Source organism: Gopherus flavomarginatus, chromosome 24 (genome assembly GCF_025201925.1).
Source record: "Gopherus flavomarginatus isolate rGopFla2 chromosome 24, rGopFla2.mat.asm, whole genome shotgun sequence".
NCBI lineage: Eukaryota > Metazoa > Chordata > Testudines > Testudinidae > Gopherus > Gopherus flavomarginatus.
In genome coordinates, this window is record NC_066640.1 from 3581951 (window position 1) to 3595631 (window position 13681).

General features: G+C 61.2%; 1 protein-coding gene across 1 annotated transcript; it reads left to right on the forward strand.

Moving 5' to 3' along the window:
• Window positions 1–1942: 1942 nt before the first annotated feature.
• Window positions 1943–10758, forward strand: CACTIN (cactin, spliceosome C complex subunit). Its single transcript, XM_050933721.1, has 10 exons — window positions 1943–2114; window positions 2434–2923; window positions 3572–3667; window positions 4260–4405; window positions 4507–4669; window positions 4894–5008; window positions 6165–6357; window positions 6905–7027; window positions 9287–9546; window positions 10178–10758. The coding sequence occupies exons 1-10, from the start codon at window positions 1960–1962 to the stop codon at window positions 10666–10668; spliced, it is 2232 nt and encodes a 743-aa protein (XP_050789678.1). The 5' UTR covers window positions 1943–1959; the 3' UTR covers window positions 10669–10758.
• The last annotated feature ends 2923 nt before the right edge of the window (window positions 10759–13681 follow it).

A 13681-nucleotide genomic window follows, 5' to 3' on the forward strand; every position in this document is an offset into this window, starting at 1 on the left:
GTGTGGTGACCTGTTTACAAGACATGTTTCAGCAAGAAGCTGCCATACTCTCTGGCCTGAGAAGGGGAAACTGACTTTAGGTGTGGCAAATAGGATGTGGATAGTTTAACCTCAAGACTTCTGCATGGCAGGGGTGTTTAAAAACAAGGATCAACCGTGGCAACTAAGTAGAAATACCCTACGCGTTGTCCCCTCCCCAGGGCTTGTCTACGGGAGCAGCTGCACCTCTGTAGCGCTCAGTGAAGATGTCACCTGTGCTGGCAGGAGAGCAGCTTCCACAGGCAGAAGTTTGCTCACTCCCCAGAGCAGAGGGGCAGCTGTGTCCCGTGGGAGCTGCCCGCCCCGCGGCAGAGCGCTGTCTACAGCAGGGGCTGGGCCTGCATCGCTGCATCACTCGGGGGGGGGGGCAGACCACTGTCTACACCAGGGGCTAGGCCTGCATCGCTGCATCACTCGGGGGGGGGGGGCAGAGCGCTGTCTACAGCAGGGGCTGGGCCTGCATCGCTGCATCACTCGGGGGGGGGGGCAGACCACTGTCTACACCAGGGGCTAGGCCTGCATCGCTGCATCACTCGGGGGGGGGGGGCAGAGCGCTGTCTACAGCAGGGGCTGGGCCTGCATCGCTGCATCACTGGGGGGGGGGGCAGACCACTGTCTACACCAGGGCCTAGGCCTGCATCGCTGCATCACTGGGGGGGGGGGGGGGGCAGAGCGCTGTCTGCACCAGGGGCTAAGCTCGCATCGCTGCATCACTCGGCGGGGGGGGGGGGGGGCTGCAGAGCGCTGTCTACACCAGGGGTTGGGCCTGCATCGCTGCCTCATTCGGGGGGAGGGGAGAGCGCTGTCTACACCAGGGGCTAGGCCTGCATCACTGCGTCACTCGGTGGGGGGGGGGGGCTGCAGAGCGCTGTCTACACCAGGGGCTGGGCCCGCATCGCTGCATCACTCGGAGGGGGAGGGGTGGCAGAGTGCTGTCTACACCAGGGGCTGGGCCCACATCGCTCCGTCACTCGGGGGGGGGGGCAGCAGAGCGCTGTCTATACCAGGAGCTGGGCCTGCATTGCTGCGTCACTCGGGCGGGGGGGCAGCAGAGCGCTGTCTACACCAGGGGCTGGGCCCACATCGCTGCGTCACTCGGAGTGGGGGCGGCGGCAGAGCGCTGTCTACCCCAGGGGCTGGGCCTGCATTGCTGCGTCACTCGGGGGTGGCAGCAGAGCGCTGTCTACACCAGGGGCTGGGCCCGCATCGCTGCGTAACTTGGGGGGGCGGCGGAGTGCTGTCTACACCAGGGGCTGGGCCTGCATCGCTGCGTCACTCGGAGTGGGGGCGGCGGCAGAGCGCTGTCTACCCCAGGGGCTGGGCCTGCATTGCTGCGTCACTCGGGGGTGGCAGCAGAGCGCTGTCTACACCAGGGGCTGGGCCCGCATCGCTGCGTAACTTGGGGGGGCGGCGGAGTGCTGTCTACACCAGGGGCTGGGCCCACATCGCTGCGTCACTCGGGGGGGGGGCAGAGCCCTGCCGAGCTCCGTGTGCGGCGCAGCCCTGCCGCCCAGGGGGAAGGCGAGGCAGGGCCCCGGCCCGTGTCCGCCCTGGCAGGGGATGCGGCAGCGGTGCCCGTCCAGCCCCAGCTGGGACCTGACTCCCCTCCGGCTGTTGTTGGGTTCTGCCTCTTTAAGGGCTGGCCCCGCCCCCATCCCCGTGACGCGCTCGGGGCTTCCATCGCTGCTAGGCCCCCGGCTCCCGTAGCTGTCTGAGTAGGTGCCTGTAGGGCGAGCTGAGCAGCAGGGGTCGGAGCTGCCGCGGCCTCGGCCTGGCCGCTCTGCAGAGCCAAGGCTCGGGGCTGGGCATGGGAGCGGGCGGCAGGACGGCTGGGAAAAGCCTTTTCCAGTCAGGCGCCGGGGGCCGCCTGGGAACGCGCCGCGGGTGAGAGAGGCCCCCGGAAGCGGGCGCGCGGCGGAGATGGGGTCCGGCTCGCGCAGCCCCGCGGGGCGCTCGCGGCAGCGGAGCCGCAGGGACGCGGGCGGGTCCCGCTCCGGGTCCAGCGGCGCCGGCAGCGATGGAGGCGGCCGGGCCCGGGGCAGCCAGAGGCGGCGGCGCGGGAAGCCGGGCTCGGGGTGAGGCCCCGAGCGGGTGACCGGGGAGCGGGCCAGGCCGAGCTGGGCGGGGGTGGAGGGGAAACACCATGTCCCCGCCCCGGGTGTCACTGCCCCCCGACCTCGCGCGCAGCGTGTCTGCCCGGCGCTGGGGCTTTGGGTGGCCCCCCAATGTCTGTACTTCCGCTGGCGCTGACATGTGGGGGGCGCTGCCCCATCTCAGGGGTGCCAGGGTGAATCACTGGACAGCTAGATAGGCAGGGTGCCGCGTCAGCCCTGTGCTGCTGTGCAGTCTCTCTGAGGTCGCAGCTGTCACCAGGGTGGTGGTCTTTTCTTCTAGATCTGGCTCTGATGAGAGAACGAGATGGAGAAAGAAGAAAAGCAAAAGCAGGGACCGGCACCGCAAAAGCAAGAAGAAACGCCGCGCTCGGTCACGGGATCGCTCCTCTAGCTCAGACTCTGAGGCGGAGAGAGAGAAGAAAAGAGGCCGCAGCAGAGAGCGAAGAAGAAAGCGATCCAGTTCCAGGTCTTCTGTGTCTTCCGTCACATCTCCCTCTCCTTCACGTTCCCAGAGCTCAAGGGAGGAGCTGGGGCAACAGCTGAGCCTTCAGGAGCGACTCAGACTGAAAGAGGAGAAGAAGAAGCAGGCTGAGATGATGAAGGCATTGGAGACACCAGAGGAGAAGAGGGCTAGGCGGCTGGCGAAGAAGGAAGCCAAAGAGAGAAAAAAGCGTGAGAAGATGGGCTGGGGGGAGGAATACATGGGCTACACCAACACCGATAACCCCTTTGGGGACAACAACCTGCTAGGCACCTTCATCTGGAGCAAGGTGAGGCCTCAGTGGGCAGTGAGATGAGGGGGATAAATGAGCTTTTCCTTCCCCCAAGCTTCCTGTGTCATGAGATAATTAGGGCTGTGCTGTTCCCCCTGGCAGAGCTTTCCCCTGGGAACCTCAGTCAGTTCAGCTTTGCACATACCAGCTGAGCTGCTGCGCTGAAGGCCAAGGGGTGATGGTGCAGGGTCAGGGATGATGAGGCGCAGGGAGGGACACGTTTGCCTGGGATGAGTTGGGGGAGGAATTTGAAAACGCTAGGAACAGCAAAGCAAAAGTGAGGGTGAAACCTGCACTGAGGACACACTTGAGAGGCACCCACTTGTTTCGAGCGATTATCTTAAAGATCCAGTGCAGTTTTATTTGGCCTGCCACTGAAAACCTATGAATTACGTAGAGCTTAATGGTCATTTAAATGGGATGGTGGCTCCTTGTGTATCCACGTTAAGGCTGCCACAGCTAAATTCCTGGGGCTACTGGCTGAGTTCTAGTCCCACAGCATCATCTGCAGTGAGGTGGAGTGTGTGGATGGTATGTATTTAGCACCCTGTAGAGGGCTTGTCTTGGGGACTTCCTGCCACGGCACAAATGGCAACTGAGAGGCCTGTTGGGGCCTGCTTACTCTTGATGCGTGATTGATTATAGGCCCTGGAGAAGAAAGGGATCGGCCACCTGGAGGAGAAAGAACTGAAGGAGAGAAACAAACGAATCCAGGAGGACAACCGCCTGGAGCTGCAGAAGGTGAGAGCCAGTAGCCCTTCTCTGCCTGTGACCTGCAGCGGAGCTAATGCAGGCGAGGACACTGGCCCCAATATAAGTCACTTGGTTACTGGTGCCTGTCTTATCCCCCGTCCCTCAGCCTCCGCCAAGTCTAATGCTCCCATCTTTGGGCAAAGAGAGTGGCATGTGTGGTGACGGTGATGTGGTGGTTCAGGTTCTTGTCGCGGCACAGAGGTGGTGCCCTGTTCTCAATACTGAATCTTCAGAATGATCTGGTCCCATGTCTCTTTAATGACACACTATTAAACCAACAGAGATCTCAGTACCCCCCAGCCCTGAGCATGGGCCCAGTCGAGTCTGTGCTGCCGGTATCTAGTGAGTTTCAGCTCTCCTCTTGTCCATGCCAGCATTGGTTCTCGTGTGTCTCCTCTTGCTTGGTGCCCTCCCACTCCCTGTAAGGGCAGGGCCCATCGTGGGAAATGGGGCAGTTTTGCGCTGGGTTGGATTTGAAGCTAGCATCCATGAGTTCACATGCTGGGACTGGCTGAGCCTTTGTGGAATGGATGGTGCCCCAGGCTGTGCACTGCAACAGTCTTCCCTCCTTCTGAGACAGGTGAAGCAGCTGCGCTTGGAACGGGAGCGAGAAAAGGCGATGCGCGAGCAGGAGCTGGAGATGCTGCAGCGGGAGAAGGAGGCGGAGCACTTCAAAACCTGGGAGGAGCAAGAGGACAACTTCCACCTCCACCAGGCCAAGCTGCGGTAAGTGGGCACCAGTGACTTGTCTCAGGCCTGTGTGCTGGGGACAGGCAAGGTCTGAGACCTGGTAGCTGGAGCTCAGTGTGTTCTCTTGTTCCTTGCAGATCAAAAATCCGGATCCGGGATGGCCGAGCCAAACCCATTGACTTGCTGGCCAAGTACATCAGTGCAGAGGATGATGACCTGGCAGTGGAAATGCACGAGCCTTACACATTCCTGAATGGCCTGACGGTCTCCGACATGGAGGATCTGCTGGAGGATATCCAGGTACCTCTCCCCCAGTACTGCTGCTTCCAGGCCTCCATTCTCTAGCTGAGGAGGTTAGATGCTGTCCGAGCTTCCTTCCTGTCCTTTGCACACTGTCCCTGTGCCCCACCTCTGGTGCTCATCAGCCCTCCCTCCAGTGCTCACCGGCAACTGCAAATGGCCTGATTCAAACAGCAGCGCCAGGCCAGGCCTCACCTCTGACTTCACATGGCTTTGTGTTTCAGGTTTACATGGAACTGGAGCAGGGCAAGAATGTGGATTTCTGGAGGGATATGACCATTATCACTGAGGACGAGATAGCCAAACTCCGTAAATTAGAGGCTTCTGGGAAAGGCCCAGGTAAGGGGGAGGGGAATGCTGGCTGTCAGCACCTGCGTTGCTTATACACAGCAGTGCAGTGCAGCACTGCTTATACACAGCAGTGCAGATGATAGAGGGGAGTGTGGCCTAGCAGAGCAGAGGCCTGTGTTCTGCTCTGCCCCATCTCACTCTCTGACCTTTGTCAAATTGCTTCTTCTCTCCGAGCTGTTGTCACTGACGCTGTGACCCCCGCCCTGCTGTGAGCTCTGCACTGTCTGTATAGTGCCAAGCAGGCTCGAGGGTGCTGTAAAATAATCCAGAGCTATGTGGAACTGTGGTTCTGGAGTGGGAGCGATTCCTGGCCCTGGGACTCAGTTGCCTGGCTCTAGTCAAGAGCCCTCGGCTGTCCCGGATTGCAGGTGCTGGCTGAGCCTGGAGGCTGTAACCAAACCAGGTGAATTCCCCTGTCTTTGTACAGAGAACTCAGTAACATGTGCAGTGGTTTGTTGGCCAGCAGTGTTGTCAGCTCTGGCTGGTAAAATCCAGAGTCTCAGTGATTGCAGCTCCCCAGCCTCACTTCCCTGGCCTGTATCAAAGGGCTTTGCTTTCCTGCAGTTGCAATTTCTGTGGCTGCTGCCAGGGGGTGCCCATGTGCCGTTATTGCTCTTCCTGTTGGTGCTCAGTGGCACTGAGGCCCCGTCCTGCCTACGAAGAGATGCGGCCCAGAGGTTGCTGCAGAACCACCAGGGCAGTGAGCGTCACATGCTGAGAGCACGATCCTGGCACCTGAGTCCAAGCTCCTGGGTTAGGGACTCTCAGCCAAGAGCCTGCTAAAGGCCTGGGTGTGGCCCAGGCCCCCATCCTGAATGGTGCTTGGCACTCAATGCCCATCAAAGGGAATCGAGGGCACTCTGTGCTTGGCAGCATTGGGCCCTGCCAAATGACCCCATTCAAACGGCCTTCAGGCTGTACCTCGTGGGCTCTGGCTGGACGGAAGGTGCTGGGATTAGCCGAGCAACACCTGACATCTGGGCAGGGGGAATCCAGCAGGGGTTCAGTGAGGTTCATGCACCAGGCAGTGCGGGTGCATTGATGGAGTGGTCCGATCCTGGAGGGGTGGCCCAGTGCAGGCCTAGACTCTGCATCGTGGCTCAGGAACCTTAGCACCCATGAACCCTCGTCTGTCCCACGACAGGAGAGCGCCGAGAAGGAGTCAATGCCTCCGTCAGCTCGGACGTGCAGTCCGTGTTCAAGGGAAAGACGTACAACCAGCTGCAAGTGATCTTCCAAGGGATCGAGGGCAAGATCCAAGCAGGGGGGCCCAACCTGGACATCGGTTACTGGGAAAGTCTGCTGCAGCAGCTGAAAGCGTATATGGCCCGGGCCAGGTGAGAGGGAGAGGGAGCATATCCCGTCTGGGTCAGGGCTGCACCCTCAAGGTGGGGTGTCAAACACCCGCCTGCAGTGGGTGGTATTGGGGAATTGTGTCCCAGAGCACGGGGGTGGGAGCTGCGCCAACATGCCAAGCCAGACATGGGCTAAAAAGCCCCCTCCCCCAGCTGGTTATGGATTGCTTCCCTTCCTGGGCTGAGGGGAAGGAGAGTGCCCCACGTCTCCTTTAGCCCGGGTGACAGGTTCAGACGCTGCACTGGACTAAGGCTAATACTGAGTCCGCTCCTCTTTCGTCACCTCTCAAGCTGTCTGACCCTGAGCCATCAGATTGCAGGAGTGAGCTGTGCGCCCGCCGGGACCCGTCTGGGAGCATTGCTGTAACCTTCGGGGCAGGACCCTGGGCGCTGAGTCCATGTTTCACACCTCGCTCTGGTGTTGCATGGGTGAAGCATAGTGACTGGATGCCAAAGGGGTCCCAGCCCAGGGAGCTCGGGGAAGGCTGTGCTGGGGGCCTCACCGTTTGCTCTCATCTCTTTATTGCAGGCTTCGGGAGCGGCACCAGGACGTGCTGCGCCAGAAGCTGTACAAGCTGAAGCAGGAGCAGGGAGTGGAGAGCGAGCCGCTTTTCCCCATCCTGAGGAAGGAGCCGTCTTCTCCCAGCGACAGGTATGATTTCCTTCTGGTGCCAGAAGCTGAGCAGCCCCTGAGAGTGCTCCTTCTGCGGAGCATCCCCCAAGTCAGTGAGCCAACAGCTGAACAGCACAGCACAGCCCAGCAGGTAGAGCACAGGACTCCAGGGTTCAGTTCCAGGTTTTGCTGCTGCCTCGCTGTGACTTTGCTGAAGTCACTTCCCCTTGCTCTCCTCGGCATCGCTGTCTGCACAGCAATGCTAACCAAGTGAAGCCTCCTTCGTAAAGCGCCTTGAAATCTGTGGATGAAGGGCAGAGGGTTGCTGGCATGTCCCATGGACAAGGTTTGCGATGAGGTTTTTAGTAACAGTTGGATTCCCAAACCTCTATAAAAGCCACCCGTGAAGTCCAGTTGGGTTGACTGTCGGGCTGGGGAGAGTTCATCGGATTGAGACGTTCCCGAGATCCAGCTCCCAAGGAGCAGGATGGTCGGCTCGCTTTGAGCACTGTTGTACACACAGATGGGAAATGTAGGTGTGGGCAGGTTTCATGTGACCCCTCCATCTCTGGGCTGCCGTCTGTCAGATCTAGTGTCGGGTGATGGGCTGGCTCCCAGGTGATACACGGTTACCTGGCTGGTTTTACAGAGGTTTGCCAGGCTGCCGCAATCCCAGCAGGGGGTGTCACAGTTGGCATGTCAGGAGCAGTGAGAGACTGACCTGCCCCACAAAATACTCTTGAGCTGGGGGAAGGGCACTGGTGGGGAGCTTGGACATGGTGATTTTGTGCCCTGCTCCTCTGAACACTGCGGTTTCTGAGTACTTTCCTCCCCACCGCCCAAGGCTTCCTGCTGCAGGAGACAGCAATGGTCGGTCTGTTGGTACCGGTGAGAGGTTGCACCCATCCAGTTCTGGCAATAGAACATATTGCAAGACTGGTACCCATGTCGCCTTTGGACAGACAGGGTTCATAGCTCCCTGCAGCCCCAGCTCTACCCCCCAGACCACCCCTCTTCTAGAGCCAGGAATAGAGCTCTGCCCCGCAGAACAGGCGTTCTCAACCTTTTTCTCGCTGAGGCCTGCCTCGATCTGCCATAAAAACTCCAGGGCCCAGGGAGAGGGGTATTAGGGGCTGTGTGCTAGGAGGACTCCCTGTGATCCCTGTTCCCAGAGGGGTCTGGAGCCACAGAACCGGGTCTCCCCACACAGGCGGCTCTTACCAGCTGCCTCTGTGGGAGCAAAGGGGGCTGGGAGCTGAGGAGAAGCTTCAACCCGGGGCAAGGCGCCAGCAGGGGGGAAGTGAACGCTGCCTGCTCCATGCACCGGCAACGGCACATCTCTCCTCCAGCAGCAGCTAATACTGAGCCAGCTCAATTCGCGTGAGCATGCTCAGTACAGCCTCGCTAGGACATTCTTCTGCCAGGAGCTGTTTGTGCCACTGCACTGGAGGGGATCGGGGCTTCAGCCCCGCAGGGGGGCGCCGAGGATCGGGGCTTCAGCTGCGGGGCCCCACAGCCCCCTTGAAAGGGCTCGTGGACACCCAGGGGGCCGTGGACCCCTGGTTGAGAACCGCTGCCATGGAACCCCCAGTATCTTTCCCTTCCCCACCGTCGGTGCCATTCACTGTGCCAGCACGACTCCATACCGACTCCTGTGCAGCCACCCAGCGGCAGCAGCCATGGGGTGGGGGCTGGGAATTGCTCCTGGGGGTGGATCACACCTCTCCTCATTCCCGGCTGCTCAGCCTCAATCAAAGAGGCTAACGGCACCTGAGGGGGTCCCCTCCAGTCAGGTTCCTGCCGTTTTAGGCAAATATTTCCCCCATCAACCCCCAGACGATGGATCCAGCAAGGTGCCCCCATCCTTCCAGAGACCAGCGTCGGTGCCTTGTCGCGAGCGCTGCAGGGTGGATTCTTCCCTTCTGGGGCATGGATCATCCTCTTGCACCAGCCCTGGGCAGCAGAAGGCCCCGTTGTGAGTGTAGTGTTTGGGGGGTGTCCCTGTTCCCCTGCCTGCCAGAGGTCCTCTCCTGGGAGGAAGGGTGCCGGGATGGTTGCCCTGGAGCAGCAGCAGTTCACTGTGTTTGGCCTGTGGAGACTGCAGCAGCTCGACGGCGCCAGGCCGGCACAGGGGAGAGGTGTCCTGTGGAGGAGGCATTGTGACACAGGGGGCAGCCCGGCCTCTTGCACTCAGCCGCAGAGGGCAGTGCCTGGTGGGAGCACAGACTCCTCACTGCCTGAGCCTGCCGAGCGTGACCCGGTCCCCAGCGCCGTAACCTCTCCCCCTCTGCCTTGCAGGCCGGACCCGGAGGAGAGCGCTCCAGCGCAGCCGGGCCCCTCCACGGAGGGAGCCCCCTCGGAGGCCAAGGGGGAGGGGGAGGGGGAAGCGGTGCTGATGGAGGAGGACCTAATTCAGCAGAGCCTGGACGACTACGACACCGGGAGGTACAGCCCCAGGCTGCTGAACTCCCACGAGCTGCCCTGCGACGCACACGTGCTCGAGACCGAGGAGGATCTCCAGCGACTGCTGCTCTTGAGACAACAGCTCCAGGCTACAGGTAGCAGCTGCTGGCTGGCCCGGGTGTGTCCATCTCCTCAGGGTCTCTGTGTCACCGAGAGGTGCTGCCTGGCAGGTTCTTTCAGACGCTGCCTGTGCCCAGATTGCAGGGCCTGCCCCACTGGGTGCAAGACCTGGGTCTCTAGGAGAACAGCAGCTCCCCCGGGAAGGCCTGGCAGCCTCCTTGCTTGGGACTGACTCAGCAAAGCCCAGGGAGTCTGTGCCCGCCCCAGGGTGTGTGGGATGAGGGGCTGGAGGAGCCTGAGCAGACCAGGGACACCCAAACCCCAGGTTAGTGGATCATCCCCCCAGGTTATTGCCTCCTATGAAGCAGCCAGCCCATACCCATGGAGCCGGAGCCCTCTGCACCCCCTACCGCCTGTTCTCAGCGGCCTCCGGCCTGGCCCCTGGCATTGTAGCCAGTGGAAGAGTCCCCTCCTTAGCATGCCTCAGAGCGGCCCCCAGCTCAAGGCCTAGGGCTGCTGGGGGTGGAACAGTCAGGCCGGAAGTCCCCTTCCCAGGCTGGGTCCTGCTGGGGTGGATCACCCTGGGATGGTGCCAGGCCTGTGCCCCCAGAGCAGTAGTGCTGCAGGCCCCACCCACTAACCAGCCCCCTGCCCCTTCCTCTGCAGGCGACGCTAGCGAGAGCGCCGAGGACATTTTCTTCCGCAGGGCCAAGGAGGGCATGGGCGCCGACGAGGCCCAGTTCAGCGTGGAGATGCCCCTGACAGGCAAGGCCTACCTGTGGGCTGACAAGTACCGGCCCCGCAAGCCCCGATTCTTCAACCGGGTCCACACGGGCTTCGAGTGGAACAAGTACAACCAGACACACTACGACTTCGACAACCCGCCGCCCAAGATCGTCCAGGGCTACAAGTTCAACATCTTCTACCCCGACCTGATCGACAAGCGCTCCACACCCGAGTACTTCCTGGAGGCCTGTCAGGACAACAAGGACTTTGCCATCCTGCGCTTCCACGCTGGCCCGCCCTACGAGGACATTGCCTTCAAGATCGTCAACCGGGAGTGGGAGTACTCGCACCGCCACGGCTTCCGCTGCCAGTTCGCCAACGGCATCTTCCAGCTCTGGTTCCACTTCAAGCGGTACCGTTACCGCAGGTGAGGGCGCTGGGCGGCTGCCCGCCACCCGCTGACTCTGGGCTGCCTCCCTTTGGAGGGGCCCTTTGCGTCATTGCTGGACCCGTGGGCGAGCACTCACTTCTGCGTGCTCCACCGCTGCTCTGTACTGCAGGGGCATTCCCTGCCGGCAGGCCCGCTGGCGCGCTCTGTATATTGCTTTGTGTCCTCCTGTTTTTAATGGGCTGTGGTAGGGGATCCTGGGATGAGTGTGCTGCGACTCACCTAGCACAATAAACCTAGGTTCTCTGTGAGCAAGAGCCCCTCCTGGTGTCTGGGCCGCAAGGGGCCAGGAGAGCCCAGAGGCAGTGCTAGCCTCCTGCCGTCTGCAAAGCAGCCGCTAGCGGGTGGCCAGCACTCGTGCTTAGCTGTGTCCTGGGTTGGAACAGTCGCTCCCTGGAAAAGCCATCTGTTCCCTTGAGCTGTGTTCCCACGGGAGCTCTCCCTGTCGGTCCCTGCTGCGGGAAGTTAGAATCCTGGGGTGCAGGAGGGGAAGGGCCCATCCCAGATAACTACCAGCCTCTCCTGGGAACCCACCCTCCACAGGTGCACTAGTGGGAAGGTGGCACTATGTCCCCTGTGCCCAAGCAGAGGGATGTGGCATGAGGTAAAACCGCTGTGCCTGACCTGCCCCCTTCCCCTCACTGCTGGGGCCATTCCCAGCCTCGCGGGCCAGTGAGAGCATAGCGGGGCTAAAGGGCGTCAGCCGGTGTCTCATGGAGAGAGGATTGTGAGCAGCCAGCCCAGTGCTGTGAGCGTCCAGGCTCCTGCACTCGGTTCCCAGCTCAGCCGTCAGCTGTGGGCACATGGCATTGCTTCTCCAGGGCCTGTTGATTCATCTGAGCGGCTGCTGCCCCTGGGTCTGACTGCCATCAGTCCAGCCCCGTGCCTTCCCCAGCATCGCCTCATTGTCCGCAGAGGTGCAGAATAGAACCCAGGCGTCCTGCCTCCCAGCCTCCTTTGCTCAGATGGCCCCACATGGTCCCCATGGGCTGCCTTCGGAGGGGCGCTATCCCCTGCTACCCCAGCCTGCCCTGCCAGGCCCTGCAAGCTCCTCACTCCCATGTTGTTGGGAGCTAGCAGCCAGCGCCCTGCGTGCTGACAGGCCCAGCACCAAGGAGCTGGCTGTGTCCTGAGCTGACTGGGCCTTCCCCGCTGATGGTTTCCAGGCCTGAGTGGCCCATGCCAGACTCCTCTCAAGGGAGATGTTCTCCAGAAGTGGCCTCCACGCCCTTTCTTGTGGGACCTTCACTGAGAGATCCTGCTTTGGGAGCTCGGCCTGGCAAGCTTCTCTCCCTTGTCAGCCAGCCTTGTTTCCATTCCCTGCTGGGAGCCCCACGCCCGCTGCTCCTGCTTACGCCACCTCTGCCCCTTTCGAGGACTCTCACTGCCTTCCGTGGCCAAGATGAAAGTTGCCGGGGCTGGTGTCCAGCTGGGAGGATGAGCATGGGGTCAGGGGGCCGTGCGGGGAAGGTTTTTACCCACCAGCTGTTGCTCTGCTGCTGAACTTGGAGCGAGAGCGCTGTCCTGTTCTGTGGGCAGTGACCTGGGCCATGTGCCTAGGACAGTGCTGGCCTCGCAGCAGCTGCATCTTCCCCCCATCCCCCCTGAGTGGGGAGCAGCAGGCCCAGCCCCTGGGACGGGAGAGGTGCTACAGAGGGCTTGGCCTGGGGATAGGCTTTCCCCTTGGACACCAGCGTTCTAACGGGGTGATAGGTGTCCCCCATCTCCCTGGGGCTGGCACTGCCCTGCCAGTCCCAGCTGGCCATCAGACGTTGTCCCAACGCTCCTGGTACCTCCTGCCTGATCAGTGGCTCTTCCTGGCTGGCTATAACAGTTGTGCCAGCCAGGGCAGGAGGCGGTGGGAAAGGGCAGACGCTGAGGGTGGCAGGCCCAGTTTTGGCCACGCTTGTGCTCTGGCACCCATGGCACGGGCAGGCTCAGCAAATGTGGATTAAACAGGCTTGGTTTGGCGTGTGCAAAGCCCCGTGTGTTTTTCCGAAGGGTCTGCCCTGTGGTTGGCTTCTCTGCCACTCGTCAGCACCACGTGCAGGCAGGACGGGAGTTAACCCTGCTGCAGTGCCCTATCATGGAGGGGCTGTGCCAGCGTCACACCTGGCCCATAGCTTGGCCCACATGTTAGCGGCTGGGATTGGGCTCATGAGGGCAGCTGTTGGAAGGCCTAGCCCATAGGCACCATGTGGCACAGGCCTGATGCTGCCCTCAGGTGGGCGTCTTGGCTGGCCAAGCTGCCTTTTTAAGCCTAGTGCAAGTCTCACAGGCTGGTCCTGGCAGCTCCCTCTCCAGACCCATCAAGGCATTCCAGGTAGGCCGAGGGCCCAGGGCCTGCCCCCTTCCAGGAACGGTGCACGCTCCCAGTGCCCACTCAGCTCCTTGAATTGCACTTTCCTGGCCGTGAGCAGGAGGCGGAGAAGGCCGGGGAGCTGGAAACGCAACTCAGTGTATTGACCCCTCAAGGTAGCCGGGGGGCTGGAGCATGTGATGGGAGAAGCAGATGCTTTTGCAGAAGCCCCAAGGCTGCTGGGGACACAGAAATAACAAGGCCAGCGCTGTCCGCAGCCGCTTTCAGATTCCCCTTGGAGCAGAGCAGCCTGCAGTCTGGCTGCAAATCTTCCTCAGCTCCCCTAAAAGCATGGAACGCATCCCTGGGATTGTGTACGGGTGTGGGGGGCAGATGCTCTCTCGCAGCTGCTAATGGACGCGGGGATTTAGGAGACAATAAACAAGGGCTTGAGGGATTCCAGATGGGAGCAAAGTCTGGCCCAGAGAGGAGCCTGGGCTGGGAGGTGCCAGTTGGTGGATGGGACAGGATAGCGGATGTGTTGGAAGTTAGTATTGGGCCAGGACAGCGTATGGAGTGGGATAGTGTATGGCCCGGAGCTGGTATGTGGGCCACCAGCTAGTGTGTGAGTGGGGATCGTGTGTGGGAGGGGACAGCGTCTGTCCCGGGACACTGTATGGGCCACCAGCTAGTGTGT